Source organism: Anser cygnoides, chromosome 1 (genome assembly GCF_040182565.1).
Source record: "Anser cygnoides isolate HZ-2024a breed goose chromosome 1, Taihu_goose_T2T_genome, whole genome shotgun sequence".
NCBI classification, from domain to species: domain Eukaryota; kingdom Metazoa; phylum Chordata; class Aves; order Anseriformes; family Anatidae; genus Anser; species Anser cygnoides.
The window spans coordinates 41148073-41170513 of record NC_089873.1 but is presented as its reverse complement, the minus strand read 5'-3'; the positions used below and the strand labels follow the sequence as shown (position 1 = coordinate 41170513).

The window sequence follows — 22441 nt, the reverse complement described above, 5'->3', positions numbered from 1 at the left end:
ACAGCTATGTAATTGAATATTAATTTTGGCTCCCAGGAGTTTTCACTAACTGATTATATTTGCCTTGGCAGGAAATATTCCAGCTTTTTTTTTTTTTTTTCCAAGGAACTTCAAAATGTACATCTGGAGCAAGCTTCTGAAACTCATCTCAGAAAGTTGCTGCTGCTTTGGGAGTCTGCATTTACATCATGGATGCCACAGACCGACAGATCTGGGTTAAAGGAAGCTGGTCGAAGCATGGTGTTGTCCTCTGAGCATTGCTTCCAGCATGGCTCTGACATGGAAGGGGGTGTTTCCATACCATTATTCCCCTTGTTACCCTGCTTCATGCCAGGGAATACCCTTGGTATGGAGGAAAAATGTTGGTTTTGTTGCTGTTTTTTGAGGAAGGAGCAAGAGGAATCATGTCTCCTCTTGCATATCTTCTGGGGCTGGACACTTCTTTCCCTTTCTAACTCAGCTGAACCCATACATCAATAAAATAGGCTGTAGAAAATAACTCAGATGGCTTAGAGTCAGAGATTTCGGCATGGGTGTTTACAGTACCTTGTACAGTATTGGGATCTCTCACCTTTAATCCAGTCTACGGTGGCTGGAGCCTACTGAGGGTGGAGAGCACCCGCTGTCTGTGCTTTCAGGCTGCCCTGCAAACTGGATCCCCCCTCCTGAAGCCCCCTGCCCACCATCTGCCCATGGTGCCTGAGGACCCTGGTGGCTGCGAGGTGCCAGGACCCTCTGCGGGCATCTCCTCCCTGCCCTCACCTGTGGCTGGGCGCCGCTTTTCCTCACGAAAATAAAATAAAATCAATAAAACGAAATACCGCTCGCAGCCCCCATCCCTTCCCGGCTGATCCCCTCAAGCGAACCACAGTGTGCGGGAGGAGGGGGGGGGGGGGGCTGCCTATTTTTTGGGGCGGCCGAGATTTGTTTGCGCTGCCGCCTCCCCCCGCCCCGGGGAGGAGCCTGGGTCCCGCGTGGGGGCTGCGGGAGGGTTGCGGGGGGGGCTCCCGGGGCTCGCAGCTCCCGGGGAGGCGCCGCTCGCTGCCCGTGTCCCCGCCGGCCGCCCGCGATGCTCTGCCGGCCGTGCCGGGGCGGCGGCGCCCCGGGGAAGGGACGGAGGCGGGGGCTCGGGGGGGGCCGCTGGTATTCCCCTCGGAGTTGAGCCCGGAGGGAAGGCAGGAGGAAAACAACAAGTAGTTGGCGCCGCGGGAGGAGGAGGGGAGCCGCTTTCTGCCCCCTGGCTCAGGTACCGGGGGCGGCAGGGGCTGGGGGGGGGGGGGGGTCGGGAAGGATGCCCTGCGTTCCCCAGCTCGTCCCCGAGATGCGTGGTTTCCCTGGGAAAGTGGCAGCCCCGGCTCCACACGAACGGCTTTTCCAAGGGTGTGCCTGCTGCCCGAGCTGCTTCATCCCACAAAGCAATCCCTCATTCCCTCCCAAAATAGATGGGGAGGGGGGAACAAGCCTCCCACCCCTCTTTATCTCCGTAGGAAGCTGCTCGGCTACCGCAAGGCAGGTGCCCGCTCTCTGTTCCCCCAGCCCCGCGTGGAGCCGGGGGTGGTGGTGGTGGTGGTGGTGGGCTGGGCGGCTGATCCTGCTGGGGGGGCGCGCTGCCAGCTCGCAGCCCGCTTTAGGGGGGACCGGGGGGGCCGCCCGGAGCCGTGCCTGGGGCGGCGGGAGCCGGGCTGGGCGGGGAGCGGCGCGGTGCTGCCGGGGGGGCTTCTCCCTCATCGTCTCCCTCACCTCTCTCCCTCATCTCTCTCCCCTGTCCGCGTTGAAGGCGCAGAAGCTCGCCCCCCCCCGGACCCGCCCGCTCTGCCCCCTCCCCAGTCATGTCCCACCCGGAGCGATGGGGAAGCTCGAGGACAACGAGAGGGTGATCCTCAACGTGGGGGGCACGCGGCACGAGACCTACCGCAGCACCCTGAAGACCCTGCCGGGGACCCGCCTGGCCCTGCTCGCCTGCGAGTCCCGCGGCGAGTCCCCCGGCGCCGAGGAGCCGTCGCCGCCGCCCCCGCCGCCCCCCAACCCGCCGCCCCTGGCCGGGGGCTGCCCGGAGCCCGGCAGCGGCTGCGGCCCCCGGGTCGGGGGCGGCGGCGGGGCCAGCGAGTTCTTCTTCGACCGCCACCCGGGGGTCTTCGCCTATGTGCTCAACTACTACCGCACCGGCAAGCTGCACTGCCCCGCCGACGTCTGCGGGCCGCTCTTCGAGGAGGAGCTGGCCTTCTGGGGCATCGACGAGACCGACGTGGAGCCCTGCTGCTGGATGACCTACCGCCAGCACCGCGACGCCGAGGAGGCGCTCGACATCTTCGAGGCGCCCGACCTGCTGACGGGCGAGCCGCCCCCCGACGGCGACGACGACGACCTGGCGGCCAAGAGGCTGGGCATCGAGGACGTGGGGGCTGCCGCCGGGGCCGCCGACGGCAAGGGGGGCCGCTGGAAGCGGCTGCAGCCCCGCGTCTGGGCGCTCTTCGAGGACCCCTACTCCTCGCGGGCCGCCAGGGTAAGCGCCCTCGGACGGCGCTGCCGACCCCGGGGGACCCAGGGGAGACTCTGCCCCTGCCTCTGTCCATGCCTCGGGGTGCTGGGGTGGATGGTGGGGGCACAGGGTGTCGCGGGGAAACGTGGCCGGCTTGGGGTGGGCATGTGGAGGTGAGGCTCGGGTGGGTCACCACCATGGGGTGATGCTGGTGGTCCCCAGCCACCACCATGGGGTGATGCTGGTGGCCCCCTTTGCGTCTGCCGACAACAAGGTGCTCCTTTCCGAGGGACCCCAGGGTGGTGTGTGGGGTGTGTGAGAGCCATCAGCCCACCCCAGTGCTCAGGGTGGCCTTGGGTTTGGGGTGAGGTGCTGGCAGCTGTGCAAGGCCACCTTGGCCCTTCAGCATCCCTCTGTCAGCGCTGGGGGAGGGTCCGAGTTACATGGAGCGAGTGTGACGGAGGGTCACCCTGACTGCCTGTGCTGATTTCTCAGGGTCACCCTCACCAATCTGAGGCTGGCGGGTTGGGGAACAGAGGATCTTAGTAAGTTTTCATCATTTAGATAGGGATTTTAGCTTTTGACGCTACTTTCTGCTCTGGAGCACAATCTGGATTTTAGTTCTGCCTGGTAGCTGCTGCTATCAGTGGTGACGCGGGTTTGCTTTCTTAATTGTGGCTTCGGAGCAAACAAATAGTTGTAACTCCTTTGGGAGAAATACACAGCCGTGCCTTGAACGTAGCTGTGACAAAAGCAACCAGCAACAAATCCTCCCTGCGACACGTGAAGAGAACTTGTGATGGGAAACACGCTCAAATTAAGAATAGCAGTAAGTGTTTTGCAGGGTATTCACTGGGATTCCCTGTGAAGCCTTCAGACCTGAGCCTCATCCTGCAAAAAGTGCAGTCACAGCCGGTGCCATCCCCCGGTCAGCCATACCGATTTCATGGCAAGCCCATAGATGCGAGCGTAAGCGTGTGGCTCACCGACTTCTTGAGTTGCACCTCATGGCCTGATGCAGGCTCTGGGAAACTTGGCAGCCCCTCTGAACTTAGTGGGATAAGCAAAACAGAAAGCAATGTCCTCGTAGTTATTACCGTCGTTTGCAGAGTGCCAGCACTGTTAATGTTTTCAAAGTGTCCAACAATTTGTTTTCCTTCGGCAGCTGGCTCCAGCTGATAGTTCAAGTACGTTTTTAATATGGGATTAGTTCTGTAGATGTTTCTGGGAGTTTTTTCTGGTTTTGCTCGTTAACACACGCACGCATTGCTCACATCCTCGCTGCCGGAACTCCACAGCTCCTTTTGCTGTCAGTTACCTGACAAAACAGCAGCGTGCAGCGATCCTGCTGCAGCCTGTCTGTCACCACTGCTTCTGTCAAAGTTGCTGACGGCAGCGAGCCCGCAGCTGTTACGCTATGGAGCCTTCCCCGTGGACTTTGCTGGGGCACTGATGAGCCTGAAGTAAATGTTACGTGGAAGGTAGCAGGAGAAATATGAGGGTAGGGTGCTGGTTGCCATTACACCCCAAAATCAGAGCTGTCACTTGTGTTTGCAGCACGCTTCGGTCCACTCTGACAGAACCTGTAGGCAAGGTTTGCCCAATTTCCCATCTGTGCTAGACCGTCAGTGGGTCGGGTAAAGACATCTCAAATTTGGAAAATGAGCACTAATTAAGTTAATGTCATAGTGTAAGACTAGCAATACTGATCTCCTAAAAATTGTTTTTAAACATTGTATTCTGGTTTCTACCATAGGCAGCGTCAGAGCTGTAGCAACAGCGTCTAAATTGGTGTTTTAATTTTCTTCTTCAGTGCTGCTACTCTGTACAGTGATCTTTCCAGTAGGAAGACAACTTGCAGAATCCTGGCAAGTTTTAAAGCATAATGCACCTTTGCACTTAAAGGACTGGCATACACCTGGTGCTCACACCCGAACACGTAGCAGTTGAGGTGATGGGAAGCTCAGCGTGGAACTGAGATGTTATTGTTAGTTCAACATTTTCCCACACCTGAGAGAGAGAGAAAGACAGAGAGAGAGAGAGAGAGAGAGAGACGTTATTTTCTGAGCATTCTGGCAAATGCCAGCATATTGTTGTGTGTCAGCTGAATGATGACTAACTCTAAAAATATTTGGGTGAAATCCTGGCCTTACTGAAAGCAAGAAAAACTCCGTGCACATCAATCTTGTCTCATAGTGTTAGCTACTGACTCATGCACTGCTGGGATTATGGTGAGACTGCTTAGTGGTAAACTTTCTTAGTAACTGTGGTAATTATTTATTTATTTTTTTAAAAGCGTTGCTGCCTGATTTAACTTCCACGCTATCCATTCTGGGAAATATTATGTTGATTAAAAACTGGATATTTGTTATTAATGAAATGGTACTTAATTCTTCTGATTTTCTTTATCCTAAACTGTGATCTCTAAAAATAGAAATTTATAGAAATTCAAATATAAGTTGCCATGGTAACCTATTGGGGGATAGTGCACACACAAGATTATTCTAGCAAGACCATCCAATGGTGTTACATAAATAGAGAAACTAGTTTGTTGACAAAAAGGTTTGCTTCATTGGAGATTAAAAAAAAAATCAACTTTAATGTGTGCAGTTTGTTAATCAGTTAGTGACATCTACTAGCCATGTTTTTTGTAAATATAAAATGTATTACACATATATACAATTGCTGTGAAACCTGCAACTCTTTACTTTGTATCTCAAGTTCAGGAGTTATTTTTGAATATTATTTCTGTTTTCATTTTAGCGTTTTGGGTTTCATAGTCTGTGAAGTGTAATTAAAGGGTATAGTGGCACTCCTTTCACTCCAGGCTTAATAGAGCTATCATTCACAAACTTCTGTTTGACAGAACGCTGTTATGTAGGTGCAGAGGTGCTGGCGTAAGATACTGTCACGGAAGAAAATGAATTGGGCAAAGAAATCTTCCCGTGTGTTGGTTTAAGCAGATCTGAAGCAGATCCTTATCCGATTCTTACCTCAGTCATGTGAACTGAGTGTGACTAGTTAACGCCTGTAAACTGTTTTGGTATCCTTTAGCATCTCTTGCTACATAAGTACAAAGTATTCATTATGCTTTAGTGCAAAGGAATGTCTAAATAGTTTGTAAGAAAGTACAAGAGGCATAATTAAGCACCGAGTTTGAAAGAGCGTCTGCAGATGCCCAGAGGGACCTAGAATGTCACTGCCAGTCTCAGATATCATATTTCAAATTAATTAAGCTTTTAAGGCCTTTTACTGTTGAATAATAGTTGAAATATGGCGCTGCTTAAAGAAATAATTATCATTTGTCATTGATTTTTCCTAAAGATTATGGATTATTCATGTACTTAGCGCAGGAACTCTCAGATGCTCCGGGGAATCTCAGTGCTCACAGCTGTCTGTCCGTCCCTCTGAGAAGCCTGTCTGTCTGTGTGTGGACGGGGAAGCCAGGGTGGGTAGGGTGGTGGTGGCCTCTGGCACACGGGCAGGTGCTTCCTGCTTGTCCTATGTCATGTTTGGTGGCTGAAGGGACCTGACATAACCCCTGTGCTGCACCTTTCTTATCTGTCAGAAAGATCATCATTATTTGTTTTACAAGGGAAGGATAAATGCTAATTAGCATTCATATTTGTAAAGTTTTCTTGAGTATTCACAGAAATGCAAATAAAATCACGGAGAGCCTTGCAGTTTGGGAGTTATGCTTACACCTTGCAGGTGTTCTTAAAAACACCGATCCTACAGCACTTCGTCGTGGTACGGGGAGCGGGATGTGAGCAGTAAGCAGCATTGCTGACTGGAAATGCAAAGTTCCTGTATGCTGCTCTACGTGGTGGAGTCACATCAGCAGAGGCTCATTGTAATATCTCTGCTAGCCTCGAGCATTTGGTGATGAGGTTAGCTGTAGGAAGGGCCAGCTGAGATAAGGCAGGTGGGAGAGTGGGGAGAATATGATTTTATGGATCCCCTCAACAGCCTAAAGCCCCAGAAATCATATTGGAGAGCATTCTTAGTAAAGGTAACATATATTTATTTGGTGGCTTGTGCACATTTTTTTCCAGGAAACCAGATACCTGTCACGTACCAGGGTGGCCGAATTGTGTGGGTTATATTTAGGACTTTGGCTATTCATAATGCAAAACAGCTTTTATTTCTGGTGGAAGCAATGCTGCTGGGACAGTCTGATGGAGACACTGTAAATGGAGTGGGGAGAATATGCTTAGCTCAGAATGTACATTTGTAGGTTAATAGTGAAGAGCGGAGTTCATTTGCTTTCTTAAAAATAGAAAAGCCATTTAATTTGTAAGTGCAAGCCTTTACTCTCTATCTTTTATGCAAGAAGGAAAGCAAGTATGCTTTAGATCTTACTCTAGTAATTCTTTAATTATGAAGACTTTTTATATATGAAAATGATTATAGAAGTGTACAAAGAAAATAGTGAAGAACGGCAAAGAAACTGAAAGAGGGATTTCCTCTTGCCATCTTGATAATCAAAGTGTTGAATTTATTTCTAAGGGGGAAAGGAGAGTCCATTATCTTAAATTGGCTAAAACCAGTGGTTCTGCTTAAAGCATTCAGCCTATGGGAGCTGTAGTTGCTTTTAAAGCCACAGCGAGATTTGTACCTAGTGACAAACATCGTGAGGCATCACTGTTATGGGTATTTGTATGCTCCACAGTGTGCACAGGATGACTAAATCACATTATAAGTCATTTTTATTAATTTATTTCTGGAATGCTGGCTGTTGAAAGACTTAATTGTAAATTGTTGCTTAATGAGTTACCTGTTCAACATGGCCAAGTTTGATCTACATTAAATTTAGTTGGTGTCTGATGGCACTGATGTATCGGTGAGGTAAAATCAGAAAGATTTCTGCCTCCCTAACTTCTGCCTTTTTCCTCTACAGCTGTTCTGCCTGCTGCTGCTACTGTTTCCATGGAAACAAGCCAGCTCTTGGCTTCCTTTTTCCATTGAAAACAGCCTCCTCTCTGTCACTTATTAATCTCGGGGAAGCATTTTGTCATGGCTCTGACATGAACGCCACAGAGATGATCTGCCCTATCATTTCAGAAATAGATGCTGTCACAAATGTGCCCATGCACATAGCCAGATTCGTTTTCTGACTGAAATAATTTGGTTAATGGACTTATTCAGAATCTGCTTTGGTGTAACTGGAAGTGGAAATTAGCCTAACACACATAGCCCAAGATAATAACAGTGTGAGAATTATTCTTGGTTGAGAAATCTAGCAGACAGCATTCTTTTATGCAGTTCAGACATACCGCTCTGCTCTCTGTCATGTTTTGTTTACAGCAGTGAAATGCTAAAATGATTTACTTTGGGGGTGAGAATGTGTTTTCAAACCTACTAAGATGGTGGAGGAGGAGTAGCTCAACTTCTGGTGAATATAAAGTATCACACGGAATAATGCCATCATGTGATGCAGTCAGGGTAAGAAAAAAGTGGATTAAAAATGATATCTTCAGGGACCCTATATTCATAAAGTGTCTGGTACTTAGCCCATGATAGATGTATCAATGCTCTTTGAAGAAGCCAGCATTTTTTTCCCGTTTCTGTGAATTTGTGTTAAATAATAGTGAAAGAAATTCAGAACTCGGACTAATCTCAAATCCTTGATTAGTTTCCCCCATTGCAGAAACTTAAAGATGTTTTAAAGAAACCGTGTAGAACTTACTTTCCCTTTTTGTCTTCGTCAGTCATTGGCAGAAAGTGTCTGTTCTCTTCCTATGAAGTTACCTTGCAGTCAGGGAAGAAGCATCAGAGAAGAGGAAAGGCATCTCTATACAATTTTAAAATATTTTTATATTCTAATTGCAAGTGGTGTTTCGGCGTTGTTCAACTCCACAGAGACTCCTGCTCTTGGCTGATCTTGGGGAAACATGGTTTCCTTCAGCCAGAACAGGAAAGAAAGGGTTTATACTCTCCGTATTTAGCACCTGATGGGATGGGATGTTCCCTTTTATTTCTCTTTGCTGAATTCTTCTTCAGAAATTTCTGCTGGCAGTGTGATTTACATAAGCTTACTGATCCCATGTAGGAGCTTGTGGAGATTTCTGCTGTTTACTTTTAACCATGAGTAAAGTATGTAGGCCAATAAAAATACAGATAGGGTAATATATGGAATATCAAGCTGTTGGTTATAATTCTGCTAAGGATATTTCTTATAGTAATACTTTCTTATGTTTGCAGTTGCTTCTAAAGAGCCTTCCTCCTGATGCAAGGGCTGAAGCATGAGGATATTTCTTGCACCAGAAATACTTTGAAGCGGTGAACACAATATACAACTATGGAAATGTGTACAGACATACTAATATAAACTTAGCATTGGCAATTATCAAATTTAGCATTATCAACATGCTAAAAGGGATTTAAGTTGTTAGTGCTGACCTGGTATATTTACGTATACGTGTATATGTTTCTATAACTGAATGGTAATCTTGTCAAAAAGAGATCCAGAAACAGTTGTAGAGAAAGAACATGAAATCACTTTTTTTTTTAGTTCTACAAATGTGTTTAATTAAGATCATTGTTAGTACTTTATGATGACTAAAGCACTTTTGAAAGAAAAACTCCACTGCCATCTGTTAATCAGTAGTGTTAAAAATAGAACGCCATCTAATCACATAAAACACATTTTCTTGTGATTTGTGATTTGCTTTACAGAATTTTTGAAGTAGTGACATGAAGCTTAAAAACTGAATTATCCAATTATATATTAGAACTGCGTTTTTTTTCCCTGTCTGAAGATTTTGAGATGTTTCTTATACCAGTAGGTTAATTATTGCAGGGGTGTAATATTGTGTGTCTTATTACAGACAGCCTTTTACAGTTTCTTAGCATTTCTAGGTGAACCTTAGGTAGCAGGTCTTTGATATGCTCCTGAAAAAGCATTGTTAATAGAGGAGAACAGTCTTTTATCGTGGTGCTGAATAATATGGTAAAGTTTACTAATATGTGTTGAATAAAGAACATGCTATCATTTAGTCTTATTTCTGAGATAAGTATAGTTTCTTAAATATTTACATTGTCATTAGTATATAGCATACAAATCTGTTTTTTCTTTTTTTTTTTTTTTCTTTCAGTTTCTCTACACTCTGAACAAGGTGGAATATCTTGAAGGTTGTGTTTTTGGTTTTGATAATTTGTAGAGTATACTGCTGTATAGCAATAATCTTCTTAAATGTTTAATCCATATCCTAAGAGAAATAATTTTTCTTTAGGAATGACTTTCACCACACTAAAATGCTTTCTTTCATAAAAGCTTAGGGCTACTCTAATGCTAGGGGTCTAGCAGTATGTGGGATTTTGAAGTAACAGAAATCATACACTGAGACTCAGTTTTAATGGCTGAGAAAATTCTCTTTCAGGAAATTGCTTTAGAGAACATGAAGTTCAGTATAGTGACACAAATTGTGACACAGAATGGTGCTGTGAAATGCTGCTTACATGTGGTTGCAAAAATAAGGAGCACGAGATGAGATCTTGATGGTTTTGCCTGGGGGGCACCATTGCTGCCTGTCACGGTGCTGGTTTGGAGTGGTCAGCCTCCCAACAGGCACCCTGCTGCTCAGTGGGTCTTAACCAGGGGGAAGAGTAATGTCTCTAATCATATTTCTGTTGGCTTGCTTAATTTCTCAGAACATAAATGCTCACAAAATATATTACGCTTTTATATGCTGTCTACTGTGAGATCAAGGGTAATCAAGTATGTAGTAATTAGTATTTAATATAAAGACTGTGCAACCACAGAAAGATATATTTTTTAAAGTAGTGGTAAAAATTCTTAAGGAATAATGCAAAGGTTGTTTTTAAAGTACACAAACACATGGTTATAAAATTTCTTTAGTTCTTAGGCAATACCATAGGAGACATCTTCGTTAGTCCTTATTCTTGAACATGTATTCAAAAATTCTAGGTAATTTTAAAGTGAGGTGTCTGTTTTTATGTTATTCATTGGCACCTAGTAATCCTTTACCCATGTGAATGGCAATTATTCATAATAATTGGATTCAGGATTATATTAATTTTTACAGCATTACGTTGGTTAAGAGGTGGAAAAAGCTATATTAGATTTCTTTTTTTTTTCAATATCATCCCAAGAATTCTGCATTTTTTTTTTCAACAGGAACTTTGCAGCATTCTAAATTTAATCCAGTTATGGTTTGGAGAAGAACCTCAATTCTCTTTTTGGTTTTTGAGATTCTAGGTCTAGTATCTACCTTCACTTTTCCATTTTAATTTTAGGAAATGATTCATCTCCAAGCACATATGGGTTTCATCTTGAACATCCTTGCATTGGTCTGGGAAAACATTTAAACACATTAGATGCTCATTTGATTTCTTGTGTGCTTAAGTTTAATCTTGTGTCAAAATATTCTGTTGGACTGGAAACTGAGTTTGGGCCTCTTGCAGAGTTAAGTTCCGATATGCCAAGCCTCTTTTCCCTTACACTGAAAAATGAAGTCCATTTATGTAATAATTATTTTGTGATTCATATTTTCATAGTATAAAAAATAAAGTGTATATACAGTGACTGTTATAAATGACATCAAAAGTTTTTTTTTTTTTTGGTAGAAGTCAAGTGGGGTAGGATTTCAGCCCAAGTATTGAACATAAGCTCTAAAGTATATAACACATTGCCTGCTTGTTATCTGGTAATACCTGATGTTAAATTTATTTTAAAACCTTAGATGTCTCCATCCCTTGGTCAGTAAATCTCATTACTGGATATATGCTAGGCTAGGATAAACTTTTGACGGTAGGCTGGAGTTCTTTTCCAGCTTGCCCAGGATGTATTAATACCTGTGTAGCTTGGAGAAAGAAATGGTCGTGTTTGTCAATTGCCTCCAAAAAAGGCACATAAAGCTGATGTTTCAGTGACCCTTGAATGGTCAACAAAATTGGTTTGATGCATTGCAGCTACAGGGTCTCCTTGGTTAGTCATTGCATGTTCTAAATTGGTGTCTCAATAGCAGGAGAAATGAACTGGGGAAATTAAAAAGCAGAGAATATTTGATAAAAAGAAGAAATTACATCTTGGTTGAAAATGAACCATTATAGACTGAAGCAAGGAATGTAGTTTCATTATTTTATTTCATCACAATACAGCCAGCCAAACCTTAAAACTGGGAAAGGCATTTTGTATTATGTCTATTTTTTATGAATGGCGTTCATTGTTTTAAGGATGGAAGATGTCAGTTGCCTTTAAACTGCAGGTTTATCTACCAGATTGATGCTGTTTATTGCAGTTGCCTCTTCCCTAATCTTAAAATGAGAAGGGAGCTTTGATCTTTTCAGAATGACTTCTCTAATGACTAGGTTTATTCAATTTTGGAAACATCCGTTGTAGTAGGTACACTTTTGATGCAGGTCTTCACCTTAATCCAGCTTCTGAGACAACTGCAAGTGTCTCCCCAAACCATCTTTGAAGGCCGTTGGTTCTTACTTATCTGCTTCCTCAATCTTGAGCCTCACCTTGCTGCATTCAATACCTTGCACTACCACCGAGCCAATGACTGACTATTCTAATACTTTTTAATCCGTGCTTTTCCAGTGTTTTTGTAATACAATTAACCATTCTGTTTGAGCTTGAGTTGCAATGATAGTTATATATGCTTCTCTACTCTCAATGCTACCTTTAGTAGCTGTGCTAGCAGCATTTGTTTGAGAGAGTGATGGCATTCATCATGTATTGAAATGAAAAGCCAGCAAGATTTCAGTGATTTTGTATTCTCAACAATTTAAAGACATTTAAATTCAGTATTTGGTAGAAGAAATGTACCCATTAGTCTTTAGAGAAGTGTAGATTTAGTTCATGTTGGGTTTGTATTTCATTACAGGAACCTATCTTGCACTGGAGTTATGACAGATTCATGAGATGAAGGCAATCCTCTTTGAAACAGTGTCTGGTTTTGTTAAAATATCACTACCTAACTTTCTAAAACAGAGTGAGGAAAATTATTGAACTCCTGTCTTTTAGTGCTACTGTTTGTGTACTCCTTGAAATTATAGATCAGGAGGTATGTATTAGTAATTATAATGAACAAACATTGCAAATCTTGTTTGTTTACTGGCAAAGCTTTTTTAAAAATGATGAGGTAATTGTTATGGTTTGTAATTATATGGTGACCATAACCCTTTCTTCATAAACCTAAACCTTGTTTCTGGGTGGGAATGTCTTGGCAATAGCGGGGCCTAAGGGAATATGCTATATGCTGTAAAAATTTGTGCTATAATTTCTTTCTTGCAATTCTGCTGCTCAGACAAGCACCGTGCCAGTGTGACAACCACATGCCCTGCAAGACCAGGTGTGAAGAGTAAGTCTGACACAGAACAATGTTTATGGTTCTCGTGCTTTCAAATTTCAGGTGGAGTTTTTATTCATATATACATAAATAGGGATGCAAATCATAGAATTACAGAAAGATTTGGGTTGGAAGGGACCTTAAAGATCATCTAAGTCCAACCCCCCTGCCATGGGCAAGGACACCTCCCACCAGACCAGGCTGCCGAAAGCCCCATCCAGCCTGGCCTTGAACACCTCCAGGGACGGGGCATCCACAGTTGCTCTGGGCAGCCTGTGCCAGGGCTTCACCACCCTCTAAGTGAAGAATTTCCTCCTAACATCTAATCTAAGTCTACACTCCTTGATTTTAAACCCATTACTCCTTGTCTTATTACTACACCCCCTGACAAAGAGTCCCTCCCCAGCTTTCCTGTAGGACCCTGCTGGGTACTGGAAAGCTGCTACAAGGTCTCCCCAGAGCCTCCTCTTCTCCAGGCTGGACAACCTTAACTCCTTCAGCCAGTCTTTGTAGGAGAGGTGCTCCAGCCCTTTGATAATGTTTGTAGCTCTCCTCTGGACTTGCTCCAACAGGTCCACACCCGTCTTAAATAGGGTGCCCTAGAGCTGAAATCAGGGCTCCGGGTGGGGTCTGACAAGCAGAGCAGAGGGGGACAATCCCCTCCCTCGCCCTGCTGGCCACGCTGCTTTTGGTGCAGCCCAGGACACGGTTGGCTTTCTGGGCTGCAAGCTTATCTTGCCAGCTCATGTTGAGCTTCTCATCAACCAGCACCCCCAGGTCCTTCTCCTCAGGGCTGCTCTCAATCCATTCTCCATCCAGCCTGTATCTGTGCTTGGGAGTGCCCCAGCCCAAGTGCAGAACCTTGCACTTGGCCTTGTTGAACCCCATGAGGTTTGCACAGCCCCACCTCTCAGCCTGCCCAGGTCCCTCTGGATGCCATCCCTTCCTTCTTGCGTGTCGACTGCACCACACAGCTGGGTGGCATTGGCAGTTTTGGTATATATTTACACACACGTGCATTTCTAAACATGTACATAACAGTGTTCCTAACTTGATTATGATAGACAAGAAGATTTTCTCTGTGCATATATATTTTTCCCCATCTATTTGTCCTTGAGGACTTTAATGAAGAAGGACGTATCCCAGGTCTCACGACTTAATTCTTTTAATTGTTTAATGCAGATTCCACCTATTAGTTCAAATACTAATTGCAGCATGTCTGAACACCTTGCGGAAGACATATTTTCTTAAGAAAACATTTACATTTCCACTTGTTGCAGCATCAGGAAGTGTAACTCTGCCGCAGTACCTGGAGTGGGCTTGGCTGATGTAGGAAAACCCTTCTGAATTTGAGAGCTCTGCCTTTTGTTCAATAAATCATAAATCAAGTTGGAAATTGTTTTAGTGTTTCATACAGTCACTCCTGCATTATTGAATGTGTGACATTAAAAAAATCTTAATTATTCTGAAGCAAACCAATATTCTGTGGTGTTCATTGTTATGTAAAACATCTACAAACTATAAACAAGAAGACTATTCTTTCCACAGATTTGTTTCCAACATCCTTCAACAGTTAAGAGAATTATATTACTTTTATAGAGTTAAACTGAGTGGCTCAAAAGCCTATAGCAAGTTCTGGTAAATTATACAGTCTTGCATTAGAAATCTACTGATTTTTATATTGTAAAATTCTGTATATTCTTTATTATTAAAAGACATTTTAGGAAAATAATGTCTCCCAGGGATGTAGCTTTCCCTTTTGCAGCTGTTGGTAAAAGGGAAATGCTAAATAACATCAGATTTGGCAATCACCTTCATGGGATGAGATTGATAAACACATACCATGATATTTCATCTTTGAAATAATCCAACCTGTTTTATTATTCATTTATCTTTACTTTTTTTTTTTTTAGTTTAGTTATTTTTTGTAGAAAGAAGTTCAGCTCCAATCAGATTCACGCATCTCTGCTTCTTGTAAGGCAGAATGGGAATGCCAAGTAAAGAGAAGCACAAAAATGCAAACGTAATATTTATGTGGAAGATGCAAAAAATCTTAGTAGAATGCATACTGTGAGTGTTGTAAGGATTGTGTTATGACAAACTTGTTTGGTCAGACTCGGTGGGAGATGGGGAGTAAAGAGGGCTTGGGGACTAATGCACTGGCAGGGAATTCTGGAGATCCAGTTTATGTCTGCTAGGCTGTAACGTCTTCCATGGTTCACCACACCACCGTGATTCACCCAGTCTGCTAATTGGGAAGATGCAGCTGTCCTCATGCCCTAGAAGATCACAAGATAACTTTTAAAAAAATGCAGTACTAAAATAATACAGTAACATAAAGTATTTTAGTTGGTGACTGTCAAATGTAGTTCAAAGGAGAGCTTAGGAACTTTTTAAAGAAAGTTGGGGATAGTTTGCTGTTTTCTGTCCCCAAAGGTTTAAGCATATATAATCATCTCATGATCTTCTTCTATTTTTATTTTTTATTTTTGTGACCTCTGTCTCATTCATTTTACAACATGGGTATATTCTGGGAATAAACTGGGACTGTGTCATTGGGATATATGCAGTAATTAGTAGGAGAGGAAATCCCCTAAATATATTGATAATTTGGTTCGCACAACAGAGACAGAAGAGCATATTCAAATAAGAAGGCACATATCCCACACCTGAACAATCTAGAAAGAAGAAAAATTGGAATTCAGTAATAAACTTTATCCATTTTTTGAGCTGACTGAGGCAGGGTCTACATGGGAAGAAACTCTTCAGTCATGTTAATGAAGATTTCTTCGTAGCATATGAATGCAAGGATATCAAATTAAGGTGGGGTTTGGCTCAGATACACAGATTGTCAAAGTTTTTTCCTGGAACTGATGTTAGAACTTATGAAATAAAAGGTTCCTGGAATTTAATACACCTGAAAACAATGTAATTTTTCAATCTTTCTCACCAATTTCTGAATGTTTACAAAGACATTTGGCATTCAGCCTGTGCAGTTGAATTCAGGCACAACCGAGTTGGGAGTCTTAAAATGAGAAATATTGGCCAATCTATACAGTTGGCTCTGCTACCAATTCGATCTGCAGTATATTAGAACAACTGTTCAATATTTTCAATGATCTCGTGTTGATTCTTGGTTGTGTTCTGCTTTTGAAGCGTAGCTACCATATATGGGGAGGAATGGTTGAGATTGCAGGCTGTGCTCCTAGGCAATATGTTTTATTAGACTCTTCCTAATTAAAAAAAAAAAAGAAAGAAAAAAAAAGCCAGATCCCATAAGAGTGCCCAGTGTGAGCAATACTGATGGTACCATTTAATTTTGTACTTCAGGGGTGTTTGCATTGTTTAGTGAAAGCTAGTTCCTATCTTTAATGCTTTTAATATGTTAATTAGTTGTGTTCAACTGTTCGGATGTTCAGTATTGGCTAAGCACACTGTGCTGTTGTGACTGAATTACTATAAATATTGGTAAATGATTTTCCCAAAGGAGTAGGTCATACCTGCTCCTTAATTCAGAAGTAACACCCATCTTTCTGTCCTGTTTCACGTACAAGACTGATTTATACAAGAACTCTAGCTGTGAGTTCTTCTTATGAGGGAATTCTTCCTGTATAGGTAAATGTATTTTCATGAAGAAGATGTCATTTAATAGTTTATTGAGAATCGAAGTCAAGCATTTTGTTAACTCGATAGATCTGAATTGTTGTGTAAAAAGTGGAAGCCAAGGACAGCAAAAAAGTTGCCACAGAAAGGGTTGAAGTGTTTTGAAGATCTATCTTTGCCTGTGGTCACTGATGTTGTTGGTTTGATTTCTCCCTTATCCCCAGAAAAACCCTTTTCCATGTCAACAGAGGCATTTATATTACTTTTACATATTATGAAAGCCATACCAAATTACTACAGGAAATTCATTAATAGATTAGCTGCTGTGTTTCTGTGCTGGAAATGACATCTAACTTTATTTGGGCAAGATCTGGGGATATGTTTGAAGCACATGGCATCGTTGGCTGAATTCAGTCCAGAAGACGGCAGCGTGCAAGTATATTAAGTGTGCTCCCACTGCGGAAAGGCAAGCAATTTCTTCACCCTGTTAATAGCTGTGGGACAAGATGCAGGATAAATGAGTGAGCACTGTTCCTTTTTCTACCTGTAATGGTCACTGCCTATAGTCTTGACAGGAGAAAGCGGCATTTTTGGACTTTCTTCTGAGGCCTTTGAAGTTTGAAAAATTCCCCTCTGGAGTGTTGTTAATAGCTGCATAAAACAGGTCTGGATTTCAGCATGGTTCCTTATGCAGAATAGTATCTGATCTTAAAACAATATCCAAGATTTTATATAGAATTGAATGCACATTTCCAAGCAATAAATCAACCGTAAAGTATTTAGCAACAGAAAATATATAGAGTTATAGCTTTATGAGTCTGCCACATATGCTTTCTCCTCTGTGCATGCGTTGTGCTGATTTTGTGCAAGGTTCTGAATTTGCCTAAGTGAATCAGGAGTACAGCACAGATTTGGTTTCGTATTCACAGTATAAGTTTGAAAAACAAATCTTTCATTACAGGAGTTTAACATGAAAACATGGTTCTATGTATTCCTAGTGGCAATGGCAAATTGTTGGCATGGGTCACTAGTTTGGCTCTAAAAAAGCTATGAGCTTGTAGCCATGCTAACAAGCTGCAGTGCTTTTCAAAGCAAATTTGGCACTAGAGGTTAAGGAGGTCTTCCCTCACTGCCACGGTATTAATTAGAGTAAAAACCCGTTTTTTTTTTTTTTTTTTTTTTTTTTTTTTTAAGATTGTAGTACACTGGACTGTTCTTTCAATTCCAGGACATTTGTATTTAAAAGAATGACACTAGGCTTCTCACATTAGCCTGGCAATCTCTAAATCAGGAAAGGATCTCCTAGAATATGCAGGGAATCTTGGATAAACTGCGCATTGGCAAACTGATAAGCTAAGTATGCTAGAGGATTTGAGTGCTCCTATAAATACCCAGAAATAGGAAACCAATCAAAAAAAAAAGCACATTAAGATTTTGAGGAGACAGAATCTTAAAGGAAAAATCAAGAGGGAAATCAGGAGGTGCTGAAGAAAAACGATATGTTTGAAATGGCAATTAAGAAAAAAAGGCTAGGAGAGAGAAAAAAAAAAAGACCTGATGATGGGGGTGGGGAGATTTTTTTTTTTTTTTTTGAGGACCACAAAGTGAGCTAGGCTCGGAAAATTAGGGACTGGCATTGCCTTGAAATGGAGGTTGTGTTGGTCTTAGTTGCTTCCAGATTTGTTTTATTCTGCAGCCTAGGGAAGGAAAAATACATGTTAACAGTTTTGTAGGGTGAAAATATTTGCATTTATTACAGTCCTTGGGAATTCTTCAGCTGATTAGAATAAAGTATTGGTGGAGGGGAAGGGAAAAAAGAAGGCCAGGGAGAAGCCTCTATGCCTATCTATGCTAAGCTGTGCATCACATCTTAGGTGTAATAATACACTTGGTTCTTGAACTTCTGAAAACAATATTTAAAACTTTCAGTTTACTATGAATCTGTTTGAGTTGTATCTGAATGGCAAAAATTCAGTGTACCTCTGTAAGATATGGAAAATGGTTCTGCCTGTGCACTTATGCTTTATTTTTCTAGTGAGAATCAGTAGCTCACAGTCTTGACACTGCTCATGCATAAACTCTATCAAAACTGGTGCTCATTCTGTAGTATTCGTAGTGGTTTAGATAAGAGATAATAAATAACTGGAAATATGTAACATATGGCATTGAGATGTAACTGTGTTAAACAAAACGCTTTCAGTTGTTAAACATATTTATGTACTAATATTATAAGTATTACTATGTGTACTAATATTGTAAATATTATTATATGGTGATTTTTCAAGAAAACAGCACTTTTTTAAGTTCATAGAAAAAAGAAAAATACGTCATGATAAAGAGATAGAAGAGGCTAATAAGATAAATTTTTAATATTTGAAATTCACTAAGTAGCAGAAAGGTTTTTTTTTCCTTCATAGAAACTAATGGGCTAGAAATAATAGGCTTGAATAAAATTATCCTAAGTCAGGCTATACTACATCATTCTGAATTGGCCTATTCAAATCAAGGCTTTTTTTACATCTCAAAACCTTTTTTTTCGGGCTGTTGAAAGAACACTAGTACTGCAATTGTAAGAAAGAATACTAGCAAGGCTTTGAGGAACCTCAAATTCCAGGTGATTCTTCTGCTTTTTTAAACAAAGAACATTTCTGAAGTTATTAGACAGTAAGAAAGATATGTTATCTGTAGTCCATCATGGGGTACTCTTCTGTAAATGTTGCATTTATATGGTATGAGCTAGCAGCGGCTTTTATTCTTTTGGGAGAGAATCACCAAAGATAGTGTCAAGAATGGGTACTGTCTTGCTCTGAAGAGAAAATGTGAAACCAACTTTAAATGATAGGACAGAACTGTAAATGAGGATGGCAATTTTTTTTTTCCTGCATTTTCCAGTACAGGGATCTCCCCCTCTTATTAATAAGGAAAATTATGAGTGAATTAGAAGCTTAATAAGCATGTTTCCTAAACCCCTAATTATTCTTTGATCTTGTCTCATGCTTTTCATTGATCAAAGGTGAAGTTTAGAAGAAACTGTTCAGCAAACATCTCTTTTTATTATTTATTTATTTATTTAATATTTTTACTTTTCTCTATGGAATGAAAAAGTACTGAATTTTCTCTCAGTCATTGTCTTGAACACAGAAATGTGATGGCCCTTGGAGTTCCAGGCTTAAGCTAATACAAAGTTTTTTTTTTTTTTTTTTTTTTTTGTGTGTCTGTGTGTGTTTAGTGCCTTAAAAGCTATCTGAAGTTTGATGGAGAGTATTTTTCCTTAGATTTTTTTTTCATGGTAAATTTATATTATGGCAATATATTTTTGTAGGTGGTGGTGATAGGTGGTGTTTTTGATTTGTAATGTACTTTTATGCTCACAGCAATGAAGAATGGGTGATTTGCTTCGTCATTGATCAAAGGTTGGATCTAAGATTGATTGTTGGACCAGATGATCTTGGAGGTCTTTTCCAACCCTAATGATTCAATGATTCTAAGGTGCCTCTCTGTATCTGATACTGGTTAGACAAGTCATGCATGTGTGTAATCCAGAACTGGAAATCTTTTGTTTGGCTGTAGAGTCTTACCTTATTTTCAAGGGGAGTTTCATCATGTGCTGTTTCTTCTATGGGTTAATACCATAAAAAAATAGAATCATTGTCCTTGACTGTGTCATCAATTTTCTGTCTTTAAAGATAACACTGTTAATGCTATTAGCTAATGGTGGATTGATACGAGGAGAGACGACAATGAGCAGAAGACTGAATGACTTGCAATAACATAAAATGCTATGCTGTTTGACCTGTAGGATACATTTTTATTACTGGGTCTAGGAGACTTATTATGCACCTATTCAATTAAGATGAAGGCTCAGAAAAGGATAGAAAGAGCAGTAAAAATTGAAAATGAAGCCTGAATATTTGCAATACTGCTTTTCATGAATTATAAATGATGTAAATTAAAGTGTCAGACAGTATTGAAAAACTGCTTTGTCTGTGACTGTAATCAGACCATTTTATGAAAATTGGAATTATTTTGGAACAAACATGAAGAAATGGACCAAACCAACATATGAAAATCAGTATGCATGAATGATGATTTTGTAACACCTTTTTTATCAGAGGTTTGATTTGGAATGCCTTATTGATAATGGTGTGGAAAGAATAACTCTTCCTAGATATGCACAACCAGAGATAATTCTAGTTCTGCATTAAACTTAGGTTTTTCTTCACCTTCTTTTATTCAAGTATGCAAATGTTACATCATCCTCATTTCACAAATTAGTTAATGTTTGGAACAAATTAATTTTCTTTTGGCCATGCCCTATTTTTTTCTAATTCACTTATTAGATATCTGATCCTGCTAACAAAATATGTGGGGTGAGTCCAAATGTTTATTTTCCCCTCTTAAAGGAGAAAAAATAAAATAAAATGTATAAAAAAAACAAACTCTATAGGCTCACAGTTCAGTGCTGTGAAATATAATGAATAATGTTCTCTTTTCAAAAATAGTTAGACTTGCAATCTTAAAACAACAAGGAAAACTACCTCTTTTTTTTTTTTTTTAATCTTATCTGCAGACCCATTTTATTTCTATTACAGAATCTTGTACATAACTTTTGTCTGAAAAGTTCTCAAATGTTGTGGTATGTATTTTTTCAGCTGGGTGTTTAGAAGGTGCAATTCAGAACACCTAAAATTAGGTGTCTAAGTTCTCTGGCTTCTTTATAGTTAGAGATACAGGCCTAGATGATCAAAAATAGCCAAGAGAGATGCATATATTCAGAGAACATAAAAACCCTTTTGAGTGTTTTCAATACAATTCTGCTATATATTTAACCAAACCAGGCATTTATGCTCAGTGTATTTTATTGGGATATGCTCGTTTGCACACAAGTTGTACTGTTGAGAAATAGGCATGTGAAAAGTGGAAAAATAGCAAAATTGTTGTCTTTGTGCTCTAAATATAGAATTGGCACTGGCATAACTAAGTTGCTTGCTAAAGCTGATTTACCTAAATCAATATAGTAAGCTTGTATGGCCATGGTTCAATCAAGTTAAGAGTGTCTTGTACTCATTTAGCTTAGTTTGGGTCCAAACCAATTTTCCCACACTTTCTGTAACGCACCAGAGGGTTGCTCTGATGTAAATAAGACAACTTCCAAAGCAGTTTAACTAAATTAGTGCAATTTCTGTGTATACTACTTCATTTATTACGATATTTATACCCTCATCAGGTATTTTAGGAAATCACTAGATTTCAATATGTCATACCTATCCTGAAATTAAAGTATTTGAGTAAAATCAGATTGAACTGACTCAGCTATTCAAAGACTTACTTCAGAGCCGCTCACTGCCTGCCCTTATGTAGTACTTTTCTGTTCCTGTTCTTTGCCTTGGTTTCTCTCAGCTCTAAATTCCATGTAAGCACAGGCTTATTTCTATATGTGCATACATATTTGATTTGTGCACATTTTGGATTGTGCATCAGGAGTCCTGGTATCATCTAGGAGCTACCCTGGTGAATGGAGAGAGTGTGATGGGTTCTCAATGCAATTTGCTGTGAAGTTTGTGGTCTCAGAGACAAGTGTAGTTTTAGAGAGCTTGGATTTATATATATATATATGTATATATATATATGTTTAGGAAGCCAGTAAAATCATCTTGATTCCATTCTAGCATGTCTTATTGGTGTTAATGGGAAGGGACTGTGACAGCTGCTAACATAGCTTATTGCAATTTATGACACCACATAACCACCAAAATGTGTGGTCTTTACATTTGTGCTGAATTTTCTCCTTGTTTGTAATGCCTCCCAAGTGTACAACAGGGCTGTTGCCTGCTCTTTCGACATGCTGTGACTTCACGAGCCCTGCTGGGGCACGAGGTCCACCTCTAAAACTGTTATTTCTATGGTAGTGATTTCTATTGTGTCTCTCTCCTCTTCCCTCCTGAAAAAAGAATAATAAAAGAAAAATCTGCCCTTCCAAGCAAGGTAGCAGATGCTCAGATGGCTGCACCACACAGGAGGACTGACGTGCATCTGGGCT

At 41.3% G+C, this 22441-nt stretch overlaps 1 protein-coding gene across 14 annotated transcripts in view; it reads left to right on the top strand.

The window, feature by feature from the left end:
• The first annotated feature begins 982 nt into the window (after window positions 1–982).
• The window catches only part of KCNC2 (potassium voltage-gated channel subfamily C member 2), a 101979-nt gene continuing 80520 nt past the window's right edge, over window positions 983–22441 (top strand). For 5 of the 14 annotated variants that reach the window (XR_010829744.1, XM_066993121.1, XM_066993142.1 and 2 more), the window contains exons 1-2: window positions 985–1246; window positions 1778–2503. Coding sequence is in view for 12 of the 14 variants with exons in the window: in XM_066993121.1 (XP_066849222.1) it covers window positions 1847–2503 (657 nt within the window). In the remaining 2 variants the exon portion in view is untranslated. Of the gene's footprint in view, window positions 1247–1777; window positions 2504–22441 lie in introns of all 14 variants that reach the window. The other 9 variants (XR_010829732.1, XM_066993112.1, XM_066993122.1 and 6 more) reach the window with 4 other exon arrangements.